Source organism: Porites lutea, chromosome 3 (genome assembly GCF_958299795.1).
Source record: "Porites lutea chromosome 3, jaPorLute2.1, whole genome shotgun sequence".
NCBI classification, from domain to species: Eukaryota; Metazoa; Cnidaria; class Anthozoa; order Scleractinia; family Poritidae; genus Porites; species Porites lutea.
Window position 1 is genome coordinate 5,886,378 of NC_133203.1, and position 22,155 is coordinate 5,908,532.

At 39.6% G+C, this 22,155-nt stretch overlaps 2 protein-coding genes across 2 annotated transcripts in view; one reads left to right on the plus strand and one right to left on the minus strand.

Moving 5' to 3' along the window:
- LOC140930284 (amidase-like) overlaps positions 1-22,155 on the minus strand; it is a 117,834-nt gene that overhangs the window by 48,397 nt on the left and 47,282 nt on the right. The gene's annotated exons all lie outside the window — the stretch shown is intronic.
- LOC140931481 (uncharacterized) lies at positions 2,984-19,515 on the plus strand. The gene is made up of 6 exons (XM_073381291.1): positions 2,984-3,139; positions 6,728-6,751; positions 7,922-8,557; positions 15,021-15,656; positions 17,022-17,657; positions 19,422-19,515. Exons 1-6 carry the CDS (start codon positions 3,082-3,084, stop codon positions 19,424-19,426), a joined length of 1,995 nt encoding a protein of 664 aa, XP_073237392.1. The 5' UTR covers positions 2,984-3,081; the 3' UTR covers positions 19,427-19,515.

A 22,155-nucleotide genomic window follows, 5' to 3' on the forward strand; every position in this document is an offset into this window, starting at 1 on the left:
TGTAGGTAATGGTAATCATTTTAGAATAAGCGAGATATCATTGAAGAAGTATTATTTGGTATATTTAAATACAGGGGCGGATCTAGGGGGAGGGTGCAGGGGGTGCGCACCCCCCCCCCCCCCGAGATGAGTAGAGCAAGAGACGAGTGCGCCCCCTCCTAAAAAAATCCTGTATCCGCCCCTATCGCCTACTATACTGATTCCGTTTTGTATCAGATGGCCCCATTCTGTGTCTTAATTTAATTCTTTTACTGTTCTGAAAATGTGCGAATTTTTAAGAGATCTCATTTTTAATACATGAAGAAAACACACAGTTTGCAAGAATCTTTTACTTGTGAAAGGTTTGAATCCATGAGGTATTTCATAAGTAGGTTGAGAATGATTGTCCAGGTGAACGTAATCCTGAATAAGACTGTTGTTGACAGTGACTGGAGTTTCGACAACCTGTGCCCGGTAGTCATCCTCACAGTCAAAGTGAGTTTTATCACGTCAGGTGATGGTATTTAACTCTGATTATTGACCTGATTGGTCAATTAAGTCTTGGTCAGTTATGATGTTACTGGTCATCGGTCAGTTAAGCCGTGATGTTATTGGCTATGAAGACTCGTAATGTCATTGGTGCGCTTCGATCCGAGTATTGTCACAGTTAAACAGTCGCTTACTGTTGGTCAAATTTTCAGTTGTCCAGTCATTCTCTCCTAGTTTGTTTGCTTGAGTCCGTTAATAAGTCGTTTGTACGGTGCAGGTAACTGTTGACTACGATTCAGTGGCGTTTGTTCTAAGCCAGTAGTAAACTAGCTTTCTAAAGAGAATCGTCAATGGTAGTCTATAGAAAACGTAATAAATGTCTTAGAGTCCCAGTCGATTTGATATTTCGTCTGCAAGTGGTGTTCAGCAAAGTGATTGTTGACATCACCATTTCTTGTAGCTCGTTTGTGTTCAGTCAGTCCCGTGCTAAGGTTTCTGCCGGTTTCACCAATCTAAGTGGCCCGGCAGTCGCAGCATTTGATCTTTTATACTGCTGTCCTCCGGTTTGTCTTTGTCCTTGACATTAGTAAGTAGTCGTCGTAAAGTGGTTATCGGTTTATGTGCAACGCGTATATTGTTGCCCCCGCCGGGATTTCGCCCAGAAGGCGAAATCCCGAGGAGGCACTCTAGTAACTCGAGCATATATTAAGGAAAGTACTTGCAGTTGAAATATACAGTCAGTATGGCAGAAAAAAACTCGATTTGCTTGAACAGGGGCCGCGAGGAATCGGTAGGTAATGATGACGTTTCTATTGTTTGCGCCCTCAAGTACGAGATGGTTAGGATGACGGAAAGACAGAAAATCCCGAAGGGACCGCTTAGGTAGATTTTGTGACATTTATTGTGCAGTCATACTTCGATACTCTTTTGCGTTACGTGTTATCAGTGACATTCTGTGGAGCAGCCTTGTTTTGAAAGTTATGGACAAAAAAACACTCGTTAAGTGCAGATGAAGTTATAGGGTGCGTATAACTGTGTATATATAAACACTTGGAGAGTTTGCCAGACACGAGTTCACAAATCTTTGATTGGTAAGACGCTCTTTCTCTCTCTTTGACCGGAAAAAGACTCAGCCCCAAACAAGCAAGACCAGTGAATCAGCGGCTAGTTTATCACTAGCAGAACGATGGACGATTACAGAAATTCACCCACAATCAACTTCTGTGCTGACTTATTCCCTGCTCACAGATGTCCTTCCGCTAGAAAGTTTAAAATAAGACTAGAATCCGGCGCGTGTGTGAATTGATCAAACGTCCTTTTAGTTTCTAAGGCTTACTGTCCGGAAAATAAAATGAACTGTATGTAAAAAGTGAAAGAGAAATAGCGAAAAATTCAACTTCTAATTAAATTTTTTCTCATGGTTTAGAATAAACTATTCTTGAAACTGAGAATGTTTTGACCACTGTGTAAATCGAACTGAAACTGTGCATGCAACCTTGCGTTTCCTGTTTTTATCTCACCTATTGTATGGAATATGTCTGAAAATCTTCAGTATGAATCGCTATATTTCAAAGAGCTACACAACGACCAAGAATGCCATTGACCGACAATATACTGAGCGGGGGCAGCTGTAGTGTCAACTGTTACTAGTTAGGTTTAAGTAATGATACTCGCGATAGTTTCAGAGGTGCCTACGAACTATCTCACGTATACTACAACCTTACAATACTCAGGCTCGAAAAAAAAAAATTGCGTAAGCATTGTCCTCAATTTCAGTTTAGGAACAACTGTAATACCCAGGGGGAATTAAAAACAAAGGTCATGCGATTTTCTTTTTGGTGGGAGGGGGGAGGGGACAAGGTGTATCATAGGAGATGTGCCAATGGCGAATTGCTTACGGGCACCTGTTACAGGCCTACTACGGCGGATTATGCCGAATCAACTGATTGGCATAATCAGTTGCTAAGCAGCGAGTAACCTTGTTTGACCACCTTTTTTAGATTCATTAAAAATTAGTAACTAAGTCAACAATAGTCAAGGTCTAAATGAGAAAAAATCCTTACAAAGTACAGCATGAGTAAAAACATCACCATGATTATAAAATAAAAAAGCTAAAGAGACAAATCGTATCATTTTAATTTGTAGAAACAAAATCAAGAGATGAAAAATGTTTGAAAAGCTATAGCTTTTTAAAGTCAGCTTCTGATATTAATGAACTGGAATACTGATTTTAAGACATGTCTCATTATACAACTGAGAATGCAATCAGATAAATTGATTTAGTTGTAGTTGACACGATTTTACTGAGGCTTTAATACGAAAACTAAGGACACTGAGTGGCACAGATATATAGTTTATTTGTCAGTTAAAAGTTTATGGATATTTTGCTCGTTCATCCTTATTTTTTTGTACTTGCTTTATAACTTAAGCTTAAAAAAGAGATTGAATGCTACTTACCTAATTTAATTGGGCGTGACTATTAAACTAGGAGCCAATATTTGCAAATCAAAGAACACATTTTATGGTGAAACACTTTGTTCAGTATCTTCATTAAACCGTTAATTGTGTATTGTTTCTGCTCTGTGCAGCACTCGCTCATCTAATACATCTAATATGTTCGCGTTTTACTTTTGTCTTCTGCTGACTGCTGCTAAGTTGAACGCACAGCTAGGTAAGAATGAAAGTTTTCATTAAGTAAGGAGAAAAACAAACTGGGTCGTTTTCGTAGAAACTTGTAACTTTTGGTTGGCCGCTTTGAAACGGCCACCTACGCTTGATACTGAGGTCCGTTTTACAAACGTTTGGGACTTGGAGAGGGTCGATCAGGGGCACCCAACGGCAATTTTCGGGAAAATATCTGTTCGGAAGACAATTTGAGATCTAGAATTTTCGGAGCATTTGTTGTAAAATTTCTTCCTTGCCTGCCTCTCCTAGGATTTTCGAACATCTACAAAATGGTATAATTACCCATTTTCAACGGATTTTGACCCTAAAAAAGGCCACCTAGAATTTTCGGAAGCCTTTTCCTGGCTGAAATTTTCGAGAAGGTAAGTTTTTATCCCTATAATTTTCGGATCACTAGACTTTTAGCTAGGAAATCCGAACAGATGAAAAGTTTTTAGGCGATTAGAATATGCCTATATCTACCGTTTGAATACTAAAATACGTTCAACAATGCTATGTTAAGTGGTTTTGAACTATATCCTCGTTGGGTGCCCCTGGGTCGATGCATGTTAATGTGGAGTGTCAAACTAATATGGTTTAACGTCCTTACTGAGACTTACAATCAGTCGATCAATAATTACGGAGTGATAACAGTTGAATATATACAATGTAATTCATACTACTTTAAGTGCAACTACTACACCTGAGACTGCGAGACCCTGGTTTCAAAATTCGAGACCGAGACTTACAATGCGTTTTTATCAATTTTGAGCCCAAGACTCTAAGCGCCGAAAATTTCGAGATAATGGTACAAATAAAACTAAAGAAAATGACCCAAAATGCCGATGGAAGACTGTCTTAATAATCTGCTAGCTCAGTTTGATAAGCTCTACCCATGATCTCTGAAAAAGTCGACTTCTGAAGACCAAACGGAAAGAAAAAACGACAAATTCGAGACTCCTCCCGGCATAAAAAAAAAAAAAAATCAAGACTCCGAGACGCAAAAATCACCCGAAAACGAGACTTCGAGACACATCAAAAACGCTTACGAGATTTCGAGGCCGGGCCAAAATTTTGCGAGACCAACGTTTTTTGAGGTACCATTCTATACTCCTATAATGTGATCACTGGATATGTAATTCATACTACTTTACCTGAAACTATTACAACTGCGTAACTACTGTTGCTTCTGGTAACAGTTACATTTTTAGCTCTGTAACAGTTATTTAAGATACTTTTGCGCCAAAAACGAAATCACGCAGTAAACATTTAAGTTTTCGTGACACAGCTTTGACGTCTTTTAACACTAAATGCTTCACAATGAGCAGGGAAAGCTAAATAGCCTGGTCTCGTTTTATCTCTCGCGGCAAACAGAGTTGCTCCTTGACCCTTTGCTATTATTCTAGCTATCAGATCACTTGAGAATATAATCCGTTGACTTAAGTTTACAGCCATGCACCTTTCAAAGGTTCGAGGAAGGGAGGAAGCGCAGTCAAGCTTGGTTTTTCGACTTCTACATGCCTATGTAGCAGATGAAACAATTTGCTCTGTTATCAATTTTAGCAATGACCATAGTTCTTAAAAAAATTAAGAAGAATTCCCGGAGCAGTTTTCTTTTAATTTAGTATACGTATTTCTAATAATGCCTTAATTTTCATACAAATTAGTTTGTTCGTGTCTCATTTTAACAAGACGACGATTTGTTTGCAAAGCTGCTTGACATGATAAATGATAAACGATGAAGAAAAATGAATGAAATTTTACGTTGAAAAACACGTAAGCTAAAGGAAGCCTTTAAAAATCGCTATATGTTTCCTCAAAATCTCCAAGTCATCCTACTGATGAACAGTTGGGACACTTAGATATATTTTTTAGCAACTACTATAATTTGCAGTCTGTCTACTTTGAATTTTTTTCATGGCTAAACAGATTCTAAAACGAAGTTATCTGAAAACACCCCCGACATTATATAAGGACATCCCCTTTTTTTTCTCCTTTTAGCGTCGTCCGACCGACCCAAATTTTTGGCAATGTCAAAAAAATAAAACTGAAGTAACGACGTAGTTCAATCATTTTTCACTTGAAATAATTCTTTTAATCTGAAAAATGAGCATAGTAACAGCATAGAGAAAAACAGGAACAAAAACAGGAACATTTTTTACAGTATACTGTGCATTTTGTTAATCCAAATATGTGAATGTTAAGTTTGACGTCGTCCTGGGGCACCAGTGCCTCTTAGGCCCACTTCAGACGTCGTGCTTCTACCGTGCCGAACTAAATTCAGGAATTAAGTTCGATAAAAGCACAGCAGAAGCACGGCTTCTGAATCAAACTTTTGAATTAAGTTCGGCAAGCAATCAAGTTCGACAAGCGCTGCCGTGCTACACGGCTCTGGCACGGCAGCGATTCAAACGTCGTGCTTCTGCCGCGCTAAGCAAAATTTATAAATTATATTAATGTATTTTGGCGAGATTGCGTTCCCACCGAGAGTTAGGAGGAGAATTGTTACGAGGCATCAGTAAATCCTAAATTTGGTTCGACTCTGGCACGACGCCTGAATTAAAGTTGTTTTCCTGCCGTGCTACAGTCGAACCGAATTACAATTAAGTTCGGCACGGCAGAAGCACGACGTCTGAGCTGGGCCTCATTCCGCGACTTCTTGTGATTTTTTTTTGTTTTTTGTTTTTATTTTCAATCCGACCGACCGACCCAATATCAGGAAAAGCATTCGACGCTAAACGAAAAAAAAAGTGGGATGGCCTAAACAATGTGGTGCGAGGTCTTTTAGAATTCAATTCCAGAATAAATTGCGAACAAGACTAATTGAAGGAGACGAAATACTGAGCGCCATAAATTTCAAAACAGCGCGACTTCATTTTATAGATGACGTTTTCGTAGTCGCCGTCGTTGCTTACGCTCCCTAAAGAGAGGCGAGAGACCAAGCCGCGTCTGCGTCTGTTTCTCTCGACCTCAGACTATTCCTGGGAAGTTATTGGAGGTTTATTGATTTTCGTAGGCCGCGTTCAAAGTTAGACTTCGTTTGAATAGGCCTTCTCTTCAGTAATTTAATTTTGCAAAATACTGGGGAAAAATGGAACCATAGATTATATCAATTTTGATAAGTTGTAACTATATATGGAGGATATTTCACGGTGGCAAAAACGGTGGCAAATAGAGGATATTACACCGTGGCAAAAACAATATCGAAAATAAAATTCATATCTTTAAGCCGCCGTGTAATGTTCTTTTTATTATATAGACAAAATGACATCGATAAAATAATAGAGGGGAATTACCAAAATTACGTCATAGATAAACTCCCGTGTGAGATTATGGAAAATAGACCACTTGGATCCCGGATGTAGTTTTTATGAAATTTACGAGTGGTATATTTTCCAGTAAAACACTCGTGTCTATATAATAAAATCCTATAAGCTATCTTATTGCAAGTATCATGGCGTCACAAACGGTTTTACGGCTTAAGGGACCGACTTTAGGCAGGGCAGCTTATTTGAGGACCGATCCGAGTCTTAGATTAAGATTCCGCGGGAAACTAATAAGTAATATTTATTGCTTTTTTTTTTATTCCGAACAGATCCTGACTGTCAAGATATATTTGGTACGTAAGTTAAAGGGAGCGTTTTCCTAAGAATTCTTCTACATCCTTTTGTTAAGTTTGTTCGGTGTATAGTGGAACGTCTCCGCGGGCAATTAAAAGGCTCAGGGGTGGAGCTCTCTTACATATTCGTTAACCCTTTAAGCCCCAATAGTGACCCACATACAATTTCTCCCAACAATAACACTGCCTGTTTAAATAGACAGGTCATGAGAATGAATGAAATGATCACCAAAGATGAAATGTTGTGATCTTAGAACAAATTCTCTCCAGCAGTACCATAAGGAAGGCATCAAGAACAGTGTGGAGAAGATGCATATTGATGCTAGGGCTTAAAGGGTTAATGTGATTATGAGGCGTCAATGGGTTTAGTGGCTGCTTATATGGTGGGCCGGAGTGAGATCCTAGAATGCGGAACAACTTTTCGTTGGGTTTACATGCAGAATTTTCTGTTCGTGAGGTTAACAGTAGAGAAGGGATCAAAGATCAAACATTGCCCACTGAACGACCCGCCGCCATTTTTGTGCGGTTTATCCCTGGACTGGGATCTTCCATGCGAAAGCAGTTTACATGGTGCTAGGACCTTCCTACCTCTTAGCTAGAAAGATCCTGGCGCTAGGCAAAAGTACATCTATTTGCATATAAACTGAACACAGAAAAACATATGGTAACCTTGTTCCCAGGGTTCTCTCCTACCCGCCCTCTCTCTCGCTCCGTAGGGCGGGTAGGATAGAACCCTGGGAACGAGGTTGAACATATGACGCTAAGATGGTCCGTATTCTAGGGTCTTCCTGGTGCCTACATGTAAACAGCCCCTTAACCTGCGTGGCAGACGTTAAAAGGAGACGGGGAAGGGCGCGCCCAATTTACCCCTCCTTCTACCCTTCCTAACGCCACTAGTACGCAGGCCCAGCGCTAATTCCCTTCCACGTTAATAAATCAAAAGGACGCAGACAAAGCTTCCCGCCAGACCCCTCCCCCCAATGACTAGGTTTCACTTACGCAGTGGTAGTACGCAGCGGTTCACAGCACGCAGCGGTAGTGCTCGCCACGTCCTCACCACATTGGGAGTTATTTTGAAGCCATGGTTTGAAATTGTGCATTGCCTAAGTCTCGAACCCATTTATCGCTTGTTACTAGACAAGTCAAACAAGTTTACTTCTTTTTATCAAGTTCCAGATCCTGTTGCCCTTTTCCCTCTTAATTCCGCTTATGGAACCAAGGAAATCAACAACAGGGTAGCCGCAGGGGTCAAGGGTAGTGGAGTTTCTTTCGGTGCCGGACCCGACGGTGTCGCTGAAGGTTCCTACGAATTTTTTGGAAACGCCAACAGCTATATCGAGTTTCCTAACAGCGCCGGGGGACCGTTAGACGTTCGTTACTCCATGACAATGCTTTGTTGGGTGTACCACAATGGCAAAGACGGACCTCTCTTTAATTACAGGACAAGTGGTCAATGGGGAGTGCACTTATGGGTGGTGGCCGGCAAACTGTTTGTTCGCTTCACAAGACGTAATTATGGATTCACTACCGCCCTATTACACACCGCTTTAGCGGGTGGATGGAAGTTTGTTGGTGCATCGTACGACCGTGGTACCGGTAATGCAAAACTGTGGGTCAATGGAGCCGTGGTTCAGACTCTGAAAATTGGAGAAGGACTGGACCTAGCCACACAGGACAGCATCAGGATGGGAGTTAAGATTGGTGATGGAAGGTACTTTAAAGGAAGAATCGCTCAGATGCAGGTATACAACGAAGCCTTAACGAAGGAGCAAATACAAGAGATACAAGGACGAACTCAAGTTGTCGGTTAGTATGTGCCAGGAAAATAATTCTTCTGTGGAAGCATGTGTTCTTCGGTGACCAAATTGGTTATTTTGTGATTAAGTAGCTTGCAGATTGCTCGTTAAAAAATTTAAGCTGTATTCCGGATTCCAGAGCTTAGGATCTCCGAATTCCACAAGCGAATATTTCTCTGATTCCGGAATCCGGATTCCCCTACATGGGGCGACCTGTTCAATTTGTAGTCCGTGCAAAAAGAACAAGAGAGACGCAATGAGCTGTTCAGGACTTGCTCGTTTCAAAACGCCTTCGGAACATTAGTTAGGCCACAAAGCTTGCAAAATACCTTGTTTCAGATATCTCGTTCTATAGCTATCAGGCGTTCGGGGTGGTTTACTACTTTTTCAATGTTCTTCTCTTGATCTAGCATCCCTCTGCCAGAGCGCCCCGGAGGGCTAGCTCACAAGCTACGCTTAAGGGTACACCCTTCGGTGGCACCTGGTGTCAATTTAGCCCTTTACGTCCCTAGAGTTAACCTGAATTTCATCCGATTACTTCGAGTCGTTATTACTCCCTCAGTAACGTCGTTACTGAGGGAGTAATAACGACTCGAAGTAATCGGATGAAATTCATGCTACCCTAGAGTGACCAACATCAATTTTCCCCTAACAAGTTAATGCCATGTCATGAATTTTAAAATGAATAAATCAATGCATTATGAAGACCAACTAATCCTTTAAGGAAATGTATGGAGATCAGTCTGGAGAATTTATTGTATGATGACGGTGGTGTTTAAGAGATTAACCCTTTAACTGCCAATAATGACCAAGATCAATTTTCTCCTAACAATATCCACACACTGTCAACAGATAAGTTATGACAATTAATAAAGTGATCACCCAAGGAAAAATGCCTTGATCTTTTATCAGATTCTCTCAACTCATTCTTTAAGGAAATGTATGGAGATCAGTTTGGAGAACTTGTATGTGGATACTGGGGCTTAAAGGGTTAAAGAACAGTGGTAGGCTGGGAGCCCTTATACGGTAAAAGAGGCAATCCAGATCACATTCAAGATTTGACCTAAAAAGTAACACCATGGACCGTGAAATAAAGATTCACTTCACTCAAAATTGCCTTTTTTTGGACAAACTCGCTCTCTGATCAAGCAAAAATACTATTGCGGTAATAAGTATCTATCAAAAAAAGTCTGCGCCTCGCACAGAGTCAAAGAACATGACAAGAAGGCCCGGTGTGCAAGTAGAGTGTGTGATGACGAGCATAATAGTTACTTATTTTCACTTCAGAGTTTATGGAAGATAACTAATGAGTCTTTGTTTTCTCTTTTCTTTCCGCAGCATAAGCTGGAAGAAAATATTGAAGGAGCTAAAAGGCATTGAAGAGCTCTTCATCCTTCCAAACAATGAAATAAAATTGTGCAGTAAACCTTTCTTTTGTCTCTTTGTTTTATACTCACAATTTAGGAAATTGATTATATAAATAAGGTTCACAATATCCCGTAAAGTTTTAAGGTGTGTTATACCTTGCACTCGCGTAATTAACCTTTGGCTACGGATCGGGTTCCACTCATTTCGGGACAATTTGGAACGATGAAGATAATGCATTTCTGAACTGACTTAGCTTTCGGTTTAAGTGACTAAGTTTTTGAGATACGAATTGAGGAAGGATTGATCTTTGTACAGACACCTCAATAGCAAAGTCTGACCAATTCTGCCAGACATTTCGGGAAAAATCCACTGCCAATTTCGCCGCCACCAGATCTACTATCCTTTCCAGATAAAATTCCTTTCTTTTCCAGGATCGGAAAGTTAGCCCAACAAAATTCCGTGGGAAAGAAAGAAGATGAAGTGGCCAACAAAAGTAGATATAGAAATGTAAGGAAAGGGAAAGTATGAGAGCGAGAAAAAAGGATCGAAATAGATTCGAAAAAATGAAAACAAGTCCAAATTTTGGCTAATGCGCCTGCGCCAAAAACAAAACGAAGCTTAATTGAATGTAATTCAGCAGGGAGACTTGTAAAAGGCATTGAAAATCCCATTTTTTAGCCATTTCTTTGCTAACAGGGGGAAACCTGGCCCAAAAAGGATACCGAACTACCGGCTACCGGCTTATATTTTTCAAAGGCCCTTTTGGAGGGGCTTATTTTGGAGGGGCTTATATACTGAGGGATTCATCTACGGAGGGAAATTTGCGTTTCAAAATCGATTGTTATAGCCTTATAGCTGGAAGAAAATTTTCCATTTTTTCTTTGTTTTACTTTGTATTTTAAGGCAATTTTCCAAGCACAAGCCCCCGGGGGGCTTATATTGAGAGGGGCGATTTAACGGAGGGTTTTTGCGTTACCGGTTTTGGAGGGGCTTATAAATGGAGGGGCTTATTTTCCGAATTTTACAGTAGGTTGGTAGTTTTTTTTCGCTGAAGAGGCTTATTAAGGGCCCCCAAAAGACTTACAGTCGAAACTCCACTAACGGCCACTTTATTTTGTCCCGGCGGGCAGTCCACACATTTACTCTTATTTAAACATTGAGTATCCAAGGATCTGATCATAGTGATAATGATGATGATGATGAGTAGAAACTAAACACAACGACCTTGAGAACAAAGTCAATTTTGTTTTTTTGAAGGCTACTACCACGCAATAGCGCAATTGTTACTCAGCTGAGAATAACCTTGTTTAACCACCTGTTTAAAGATCTATTAAAAATCTGTAAACAAGACAAGAAATGCTGAGAAAAAGTTAACATCAAAGCGACAGTAGCAAACAATTGACAGGGTAATACACATGAACTGACAAAACTTATTGCATTAATACTGTATTCAACAAAAAATAAAAACACGAAAACCGAGGAAACTTTAATTGGAACAGAGATTTAAATTTTTGTCCTGGCGTTGTAACTTTGGAGCAAGACAAAAATCGATTAAAACTCACAACTTAATTCAGTGGGCGTGACCGACGAACTAGAACGTAATGTTTCCAAAATGATAATTAAAATGTTTTCTCACGAAACTGTTAGTTCAGTCTACTCATTAGACTGTTAATTGCGCATCGTTTTTGGTTTGTGTAGCACTCACCCATCCACCATGTTCGCATTTTACTCGATCTGTCTTTTGCTGACTGCTACTGAGCTGAAAGCAAACCTACTGGGTAAGTATGAAAATTTTTTTCACGTTTTTATTAATTGATTTTGTAACATTCAAGGACTTTAAGACAATCTAAAACCAAAATCTCAATGAAAAAGAATGCAACGAAGTTTTTGTAAGATTAAACATCAACTTTTAAGCTTTTTTAACTTGGTAAATTCTTAAATTGAAAAAAAATTGAAAAAAAGAAACTACTTAACAGTAAACCTGGCGCAATTTTGTCTCTCAAAGCAAATGATACTGTGCTCTGTTCCCCCCCAGATGACCTAAGCTAAATGTGCAAAATTAGATATTATAAAAAAGCGATTTTGAAAAAGTAATTATCTCGAAGGTTTAATACTAATCAGTCTGTTGTTGGCAATCAGAGAATACTTATGTCAGCATTTGTTTGCACTAGGCACCTGGTTTCCTTGCTGTTATAAAAATGGGTGTAGCACTGAGTTAGAGAGAGAACTGTAATAGCACAAGAGAGTGAAAAAGAGAGCCAACTCGGGCAAACAAAGAACAACAGAGTGAGCCATAATACTAGTCCAGTCTAATAAAAGATTACAATTTTAATTATACATGCACACGAACTGAATTAAAGTGGGGAAATGTCTTTTGCCCATTTTTCATAAAAGGTTTCTAATTTATTATTCTTAGTGGAAATGTATTTTTCAACTTGGTATTTAATTCTTACTTTAAATTTGTAGCCTTCGATGTTTGGAAGTACCTGTTTCTTTCTGCAATCCCACTATTCACTTGTTTTATGATTTTACTTGGCGGTGAAAGAACCGAAGATATCAAAACTAGTTTTGGAATAAGCAATGATTTGATTATAGTTACTTTACCACAAATGGACAGTCCTCCAGATGACCATATAGTTGTCAGCTTCTTTATGCTGTCAACCTTCTCTTGAAAGTTTTTTTCGTAAAGTAATGAATGGTCATATGTAAAAAAGGTTCCTAAAGCTTTTATGGGTTCACTGGGCCATTTAAGACCAAACGGTTTTTCATCTTTTCTTTTAAGCGAACCAATCCAAATTCCTTCTGTTTTCGAGCTATTTATCTCCAACCCACTGAAGTTCTTAAATACTTCTAGTTCTTCAAATAACGTTTTTGAAGAATTTTCACCAGACAGGATTGCTGTGGTATCGTCTGCGTGTTGCAATAGCTTGGCTTCATGATTTTCTATTTAATTCCTTTGATATCAACATTTTGACGAATGGACATTGCCTAGCTTTCAACAGCTAAAATAAAGAGGTAGGGGGACAAGGGATCACCCTGCCTCACACCACGTTCTAAAGTAAAATAGTCTGATGCCATTCCATTATTTATCACACAGCTTTGAATATTTGTACAAAACATTTTGACCCAATTTATAAAATTGGGGCCAAAATTAAAAGCCTCGAGGCAACTGAAAAGATAATGCCATTCTAAGGAGTCGAAAGCCTTTTTAAAGTCAATGAAAATCAAGATACCTGGAATATTCTTTCTGTCTGTAAATGCTATTAAACTCCAGGAGAGAGGCGTTGCGTGACGAGAGAGAAAGGGGCCAGAACTGGACTAGTCAAATACAAGCAGTTGTCTTTTGTTGAAGAAGATCCTGCAAGTTTAGGTGGTCAGTTACCCCGAAATCTAGTCAAATGATCTCACATTTCAGGATCTCATCAGGAGATCAAAAATAAGAACCGCATTAAACAGCAATATCAGCTTTTACAGATTACCTTCATCCACAGTAGCAAAGGAGTGGCGACTTTTAGTATCATGATGTTATTTACGGACTCAGCTCATGACGAAGACTGAGAGAAATAAAATGCGTTACCTAAAGCAATAGATAAATTTTAGCCAAGGCTAAAGGCGAAGCTCCCGTTAAAAAAAATTTATAATTTACATAAAAAATAAACTTGTCACCATTGCAAAGAAATCTTTAAAATTGAACCTGCGATCAATTGAAAACGAGTAACTTGTCAGCGGAGGACTTCAAAAAACACACGTAACCTCGATGGGTCCACACCTGAGCTCGCAATACGTTCATGTCATACTGGCCAGCGGATACACTGTTTTAACAGCTGTCAATTGACCACAACATGGATGTGCAATATCATTTTGCAGGCTGCCACAACTGAAAAGGAGATGAAGAGGTGAACCTTATTTCTAGTTCATCTCCAAAACTAAAAAAAAGTACAGGAACAATAACAATAAACATATATTATTGCACATGAATCAAAGGAGCATTCTAAATTCGTTGAAGATCGGTGGAATGTCTCTCATGACTCTCTCATGATGGCACGTTCTTTGTCCATGGGCTCATTCGGTAAAAAAGAAGCACTTTTCTACGTATAATCATTCTCATGTTCTTCGCATATGCTCTAATTATAGAGAGATGACAGGCTGCTATGTGACAGTAAAATATCAGGTAAAACACACAACTATTGCCTGAAAAGTGTTTACAACTTTGCAGGGACTCGATTCTACTTAATGTCGCTTTGCAAATAACATAATCGTGCTTTAGGTACTTATTCCATTGAGAAAATAAATATGTATAAAATAAAATATAAATAATTTACATTCTGTTTAAAAATATGTAAAATAGTCTGCCGCCAGACATGTCTTGATAATTCAACAGTCGGCTGAAACACTGGCAAAATAACGTCTGAGTCTATTCTTAAAAAATGATCAAATTTTCCGCCTCAGCGATTTCCTTAGGTAAGTTATTCCATTCATCAATTATGCGAATAAAAAACGAATGTTAAAGTCGCAGTGGTTAAGTCTTGAAACAGTGGTTAAGTCAGAAACAGAGGAAAATCGCGTCCAAACATAAAAAATTTTGAAGGATCTAGTCCATTTAGACGGTTTATTGTCTTACAACATTCAGCAAGCGAAGAAAATAATATTCTTTGTTGAAGGGCTGGCCATTTTTGGACCTTTAGGCGTTCTTCGTAGGACATGTCGCGCCCAAAGTTTCCAAGGGCACATTTGGATGCTCTATGTTGTAATTTCTATGTTTAAGTCCCTGTTTGGTGCAGGCACCATACTGGGGAGCAGTACTCGAGTATTGGAAGTACTAGGCTCTTATGAAGTTTCGAAAACAACTCAGACATTTCGCACTAGCTAGAAACATTTCACATTGGTTTCCCTGTGGTGCGGACGGACGAGCGGACCTACGGTCACGTGATTACCAAAGTTTCTCAGATGGATAGATTAACAAATTTTCTTAGCTATGGGGCTCCGCTAATATTTTTGGACAAATTACTTTGAAATGGGCATGGACTGAGACCCAACCCGAATAATGGTTGTAAATAAGCAAGTGAAGCTGGTAGTAATGGTTTTTTTTTCTTTGTTTTTTTAAGTTCCATATCCTGTTGCACTGTTTCCCCTCAATGCCGCCTATGGTACCAATGAAATCAACAACAGGGCAGCCAATGTGGTCCCTAGTGGAGTTAATTTAGCTCCCGGGCCCAACGGGGAAAAGGACGGCTCCTACGAATTTTATGGAACTTCCTATAGCTACATCGAGATTCCTAACAGCGCCGAGGGACCGTTGGACGTTCTTCACTCCATGACGATGCTTTGTTGGGTGTACCACAATGGCCAAGACGGGCCTCTCTTCAATTACAAGACCAGCGGGCCCTGGGGAGTACATCTTTGGGTGGTGGCCGGCAAACTTTTTGTTCGTTTCACAAAACGTGATTACTCATTCACTACCGCCCTTCAGCACACCGCTTTAGCGGGTGGATGGAAGTTTGTTGGCGCATCGTACGACCGTGGTACCGGTAATGCAAAACTGTGGGTGAATGGAGCCGTGGTTCAGACTCTGAACATTGGAGCAGGACTGAACCTAGCCACTCAGAACAGCATCAGAATGGGAGCAAAGATTGGTGATGGGAGGTACTTTAAGGGAAGGATCGCTCAGATGCAGGTATACGACAAGGCCTTAAATCAGGAGGAAATGTTTGCGATACAGGAATTCTCCCGTCGAGTTGTAGGTGAGTATGTGACCAACTGGAAAAAACGTTCCACAGAAGTATTTTGTGATTTAGGTAATTTGCAAAATTTGATAAAACAACTCTTTTGAGAAACACTAAATTAGAGATAAAGTGTTCTTACAAAAAATTCAGCGGGAGATCAGCGACGCTCAAGCGTGTGTTGAAATTGAAGAGAAGTGGTACGCTGGTCACACTGGAGCTCTCACAGTGTGAAAGAGACCATCCACACACACATCCGAAAAATTACCCTAATTCGTGAACAAGGACAGTGAAACTAAGATTCCACGTCATTCAAAATGGCCGTCATGTTGGTCGCTATCTCAGGTCTTTCTGAAAGTTCAGATTGAGTGGAGTGGCGTAGAAACTAAACAATTGTCAGCTTGAGATCTAAAGTATGTTACAGTTCCTTCGCTGCTTTTGGTACTCTTGATTCGCTGAAGAAAGTGAACTCTGAAAAAGGTAACCATTTTGGGCGGAGCCTCCCAGCATAGGCCATTATATGGAGTACCCCGGGGTCCACTGTCAATTAGGAAAATGGGTGGAAGAGAACAAGATGAAGATGGCATTTATCCTTGTTCACAAATTTTCTGAATAAGGGCACTGTTCCGGTTTCTATTGTGTCAGTTTGCGACGGAAAGTAGAGTGATGAAGGCTTTCCGTGACCAACGAATTTCATCAAACGCCTTCTAGACACTGACGACCCATTAGACTTTTGATGTCAACGTGCTTTTAGTATGATGGAGCAATTTATAAAAAACGGATGTTTGCTATCACTAACCTCGACTACAAGCTACAACCAGTTGCAAAAATGTTGAGACACTCCCACGGAAAAACGATCTTTCTTGCTTCAAATCGCTCCTGGTCACAGGTCTGTAAAATATAATACTGACCTCCCTCCTCCCTCCCATTCAAAGTTGTTCCTCCAACTTTTGAGTATGGTCTTGTATTGCTAGCAACTTTGATAAGGGGTGGAGGGGGGATCACAAGCACAAGATCATGGACAGGCCATTTATGCCAAAATACGGTACAGTGTCTCAAGTACTTTTGCAACTGGTTGTAGTTTCGAGGACGAATAATAATATGGGCTGTTGAGTGGGATCCTTAGTCTGCAACTAAGCTTCAGTTCACTCCAAAGTGAGTGAAAGAAGAAGATGCCTAATCGCGGGTTAAATAAAAAACAATTCTTAGGCAAGCTAGAAGGGGTCCCATACCTAAGAGAGTCTTTAGCAGACTGGTCTAACGCACAGCTTTTCAGAGATGACATGTACAAAATTCAAAGGTTTTTTTCCCCTTCTTTTGACAACTTCTCTTCCTGTGTAGACACAAGTCAAGCCGGTACTAATGTTTTGTTTTGATTTTATCAAGTTCCAAATCCTGTTGCCCTGTTTCCTCTCAATTCTGCTTTTGGTACCAAGGAAATCAAAAACAGAGTAGCCCAAGGGGTCCCTACTGGCGTCACTTTAGCTCCCGGGCCCAACGGGGAAGCGGACGGCTCCTACAAATTTTCTGGAACGTCCAATAGCTATATCGAGTTTCCTAACAGCGCCGGGGGACCGTTAGACGTTCGTTACTCATCCATGACAATGCTTTGTTGGGTGTACCACAATGGCCAAGACGGACCTCTCTTCAATTACAAGACCAGCGGACCCTGGGGAGTACATCTTTGGGTGGTGACCGGCCAACTTTTTGTTCGTTTCACAATACGTGATTATTCATTCACCATCGCCCTAAGACACACTGCTCTGGCGGGTGGATGGAAGTTTGTTGGTGCATCGTACGAACGCGCTACCGGTAATGCAAAACTGTGGGTGAATGGAGCCGTGGTTCAGACTCTGAACATTGGAATAGGACTGGACCTAGCCACACAGGACAGCATCAGGATGGGAGCAAAGATCGGCGATGGGAGGCACTTTAAGGGAAGGATCGCTCAGATGCAGGTATACGACAAAGCCTTAAGTCAGGAGCAAATACAAGCGATACAGAAGAAGACTCATGTTGTAGGTGAGTATTTGACGGTAAAAAGGACTAAAATTCCCGCGGAAGCATGCATGTTTCGGTGACTAAATCAATTATTTTGTGATTAAGTTAGTTTGCAAAATTTCTCAAAACTTTATAATAACTCGGCTGAGAAACAATAAAATAGAGATATAGTTTACGGTTACAAAAATATCGGCGGGCCCATTGATGCACCTGGTTGTTGAGGGTGTTGATATTTTAAAAGAACAGTGGTACGCTAGCCACACTGGTACTCTGGTGTCCTAAAACAGGCGATTCACATCCACACTAAGCCCTAAAAATGATAATTCACTTCATTCCAAATGGCCAACCTCTTGTTTGTCATGTTGAATTTTACTTAAAATTCAAATTTATGAAGGCAGCGTAGAATCTAAACACCGGTTAGCTAGGTTAAAATTACACCTTTGGCTGCTCTTTATTTTCCATTACAGGCGTTTTCGAAAAAAAAAAAAGAGTCCGCAAAACTCGAATTCACTACAGTTCAAGTAAGGAATAATTTCTTTTAGTACTTTTGACGTATTATTTGATTACCATAGCAACTGATAGAACCCACATTTTGCCAAAATGAGGCTAAGGCGTGAATAATAATCGGAAAAAAAGAGGAGTGAATAACCGCCTGCTATAAGAAGAACTGGCTCAAAACGCTTTAAACTGAAATGGATAAAATTCGTTTGATGGTAAGTCCACCCTCGTTGACCAACTGTTACAATTATAGCGAAATCAAACAACGCGGTTAATACAGTGAAAAACCGCGTGTAAGAAACTACTTTTTTTTGAAGTCTGGCAAAATAGGTTCTCATATTTTGGGGTACTTATGGGCAATTTAGGCTAAGTAGGTTCTTAACTGACTACCAGAAAAATAAAGAAACTCGAGTTTGGGCCTTAAATATACAGTATTTTTTTATAACTGTACATTGCAAACTTCCTTTATGCAAGGTCCATGGAGACAATTACAGTCTTTACCTTAAGAAAACCGATTTTTGTTGTAGCAATTACAGTAATACTTTTATCTGTAATTACAATTTGGTAACAGTAATTTCTTGTAATATAAATTTGCAATACTGTCAAAGTCAAACTCCTTGATGAAAATGTTAATCAGAATTAATCAGAATTTAACTGTTACCCACATATAAGAATTACCTGCTTGATCTTGCTTGGCTAAACAGGTTCTTGTATTTTTGGGTATTAAGGTGGCAAATTTCGGCCAGGAGGTTCTAAAATCCACTAGGTTCGTATACAAGGTTTTTTTTATCTGTAGTTCAGCTCATTTTATAGTCACTATTCACCTCCACTTTGGTGGACAACTGTTAAGAAGTTGTCCAACATCAGTAAGCAACTTCTCGACACTTTCTGAATCAAAATCAGATACACCCTAACACATAACTCTCACGAAAAGATGAACAATCTCAAGACTGACACCAAGTGTCGGTATCAAAGAGTCCGAAGAGTTCTCCACCTTAGAGAGTCATAGAAAAGAATGACTCAAAAACGGTAGCGAGAAACTCTAGCTGGCCTAGCTGGTAGCCTGAATTTCATCCGATTACTTCGAGTCATTATCACTCCCTCAGTTGTTGAGAGGAGAAAACGACTCGAAGCAATCGGATGAAATTCAGGCTAGCCTAGCTGGCCGCTTCACTGAAAAAATGTTGACCAAAAAAGTTGACTTGCTTTCTCTTCAAATTGTAAGGCACGATATCAGTAATGGATCGTATTTTAAATCCCCTTTGTTTTTCTCTTCTCTTTCCGCAGGATAAGCTGGAAGAAGGTATTGACAAGCCTAAAGGGAAATTAAGAGCTGTCCTTCAATTACAAACAATAAAATAAACGTTAGACAGTGAACCGTTCTTTTGTCGTTTTTTTGTCTCTTTTTTGCACGTGTATTCGACAACAGGCGAATTATATAACTAAGGTATGGCCTGCTGGGAGTACTGAAGGGGGCTTACGGCTGGCTAGTTCATTTTCTTCATAGTGCCAGTTACGCTTCCTCATTCGCTATGAAACTTGAGAAATTACCGGAGAATGACCAATTACAGCTTTTTGTCGAACAAAATTTGTCTTTCAAGCATTATATCATTTGCCACAAACCACAAAAATGAACTTTGAAAAACTGTTAGGCTAACAAGTTTTCAAAATCCAAAATTGCAATCCGTTTCAATCTTCTTAAAGTTTGTCCATGCGTGCTTCCTTTTGTATTTGCTGTGTCATTTATACTTTCTTCTAACTTTTTGAGCGGTTATTTTAATGTTTCACTCAGTTCGGTGGCAGTAGAGGAGAGGCCAGGCCAGAAGGGTAAGAGAAACTCTTCAGTCCCCCCAGGCCAAACTGAGGCCCGAAAGGCCGAAAAAAAAAATTTTTTTAAACCGGGCCCCCTCCTTATCTCAGGGTCTGGATGAATTTATTCTTCGAACAAATCTACAGTACATTTTCCCCTACGAGGCTAGTGTTAGTTTTTCTTCTTCTTTTTTTAATGAAACAATTAGATTCCATTTTACCCTGGAGTTGCTCTGTCGCTATATATCCTATTTTCCAACAAAAATTCAACCACACTGCCACTTCAGTTTAATAAAATAAATGTATTTTTAAAAGATCAGCATGGTGGCTATACATTGCTGTACATAAATTGGTAGCTGTCATTCCTCCCCCCCCCCCCCTTCCGGCCAAAAAAAAAATGGAGCAGCGCACGGGTTGTTAAGGGATGTTTAAAGACTATTTAGGCTTTTGGCGGAAAATTTGTCAGTCTAGGCTGTTCACTCTTGGTAGTTGAACCTTTTCTTCTAGGCTCATTTGAATGCTATAATGAACGGACGAACGAATAAATAAATATATAAATACATAAATTAATGAACGAATGGCTAGATCTAAAGAGTGACTTCTCGTATCTGGCGGAGCACAGGTCCTATATCTTATATCCACTAGTAGTCGATCTAAGATACAGTAGATGTTATTGGAATACCCCTTTATGAGTTGACTGACTGACAGACTCATCCTAAAAAAACTATTTACAATGAATGTTTCGAATCAGTTAGTCAGAATATGAAAAGAATGATAGGTACAAAAACAAATGTTGCAAAAAACAGCTGCTTAAGTTGAAAATTACTCCGCAATTGTTTTTGTTTTGCATTAATTGTAGGCAAGGCTTCCATAAGAAGTTCCATGGTTTTTTTAACGCCAGTAGGCTAAAAAATGGAAATTACGACCAACTAGATTCCCTTAAAAGTAATCACAATGATTAGAAATTCAATAGGCTTCATTATGGTATTCAATCGATAGCAGAGACGTTCTTTACTCGCATATAGATGACTACTTCTTTGATCGTAAATTACTGTGTTTCTATTTCAAAGGTGTTAAAAATACGATAAAAGCAATTAACCCAAGGTAGCTTTGCTATGACGTAAGGGCACATTTTGGACAAGTAATTAAGAGAAAACATTTCAAAATGCCCCATTACATGTCAAGCTAGTCCGAAAGAAGGGTTTTTCTGCTTTGTTTAACAACACTTTGCTCCGCGCAATTAGCCAACAATGTCTTCACTGCAATAAAACCCTCGTAATAATTGAGAACAATGTGAATAATAAATTCTCTATTTTTCGCTAAGACGGCTTCGGTCTAAGCGTATTACAAACCCCAACATTTGCGGTCATTGCATGGTCAGTGAACAATATCAATAAAAACGAAGGACTTCCTTTTACCAGCCTTGTCATTATTTTCCACTAATTTAAAGCGTAACATTATTTTAATGTGTAATTTACAAAGATGCTTCTGTTCTGCTGTTGTTTTTTTTTTTCAAAGAAACGGCATAAATAAAAAGGCATTATTTTAAATTCTCTTAAAGGTTAACGCCTTTGAATAACTTTTTGATTCAACTCTGGCTTTGCTTATATTATTAAGGGGTCAGGATTGTACAAAATTTTATTGTTTCGCTGTAAAATGCAAATTCGGCTCGGTCGATCCACATCACCAATGCTGACATAGTTGCACTGTCATAGTACAAAACGGTGTCCAGCAGCCACAAATAGATTTAATCCGTAGACCAAGACATGAATGAATAAACAATGACAATTCTCAAAATATTCTGCATAGAGGTGGTCTGTTTTTGTTTTCAAATACTTACTCAAGATTGTTTCGTCGGCAAACAAGACTCACTTTAAGTTCTCTCCGGCTTCAATGATTTGCAAATACAGCCAGTAAACATACATTTTTCACAAGCGCCTTTGTCGCTTCACATCGTAACCTTCCTTGCTGCGGCCACGTAGATTCAACCTCCTTTAATGATATTGTACTCTTACGTCGTCACCCAAACAGCGATCACAATCAGGGCCACAAGATAATTCCCAACGTACAGAGAATACCCAAAAATTACCAGCGTCAGGATAATTGCCACAATCGCTCCTACTATTTCCTCCCTTGTGGCTTCTCTAAGCCGTGCCTGGATCAAATTTTCGAAATTGTCAATCGCATTCCTCGCTTTCTTAGTCGCCGACTG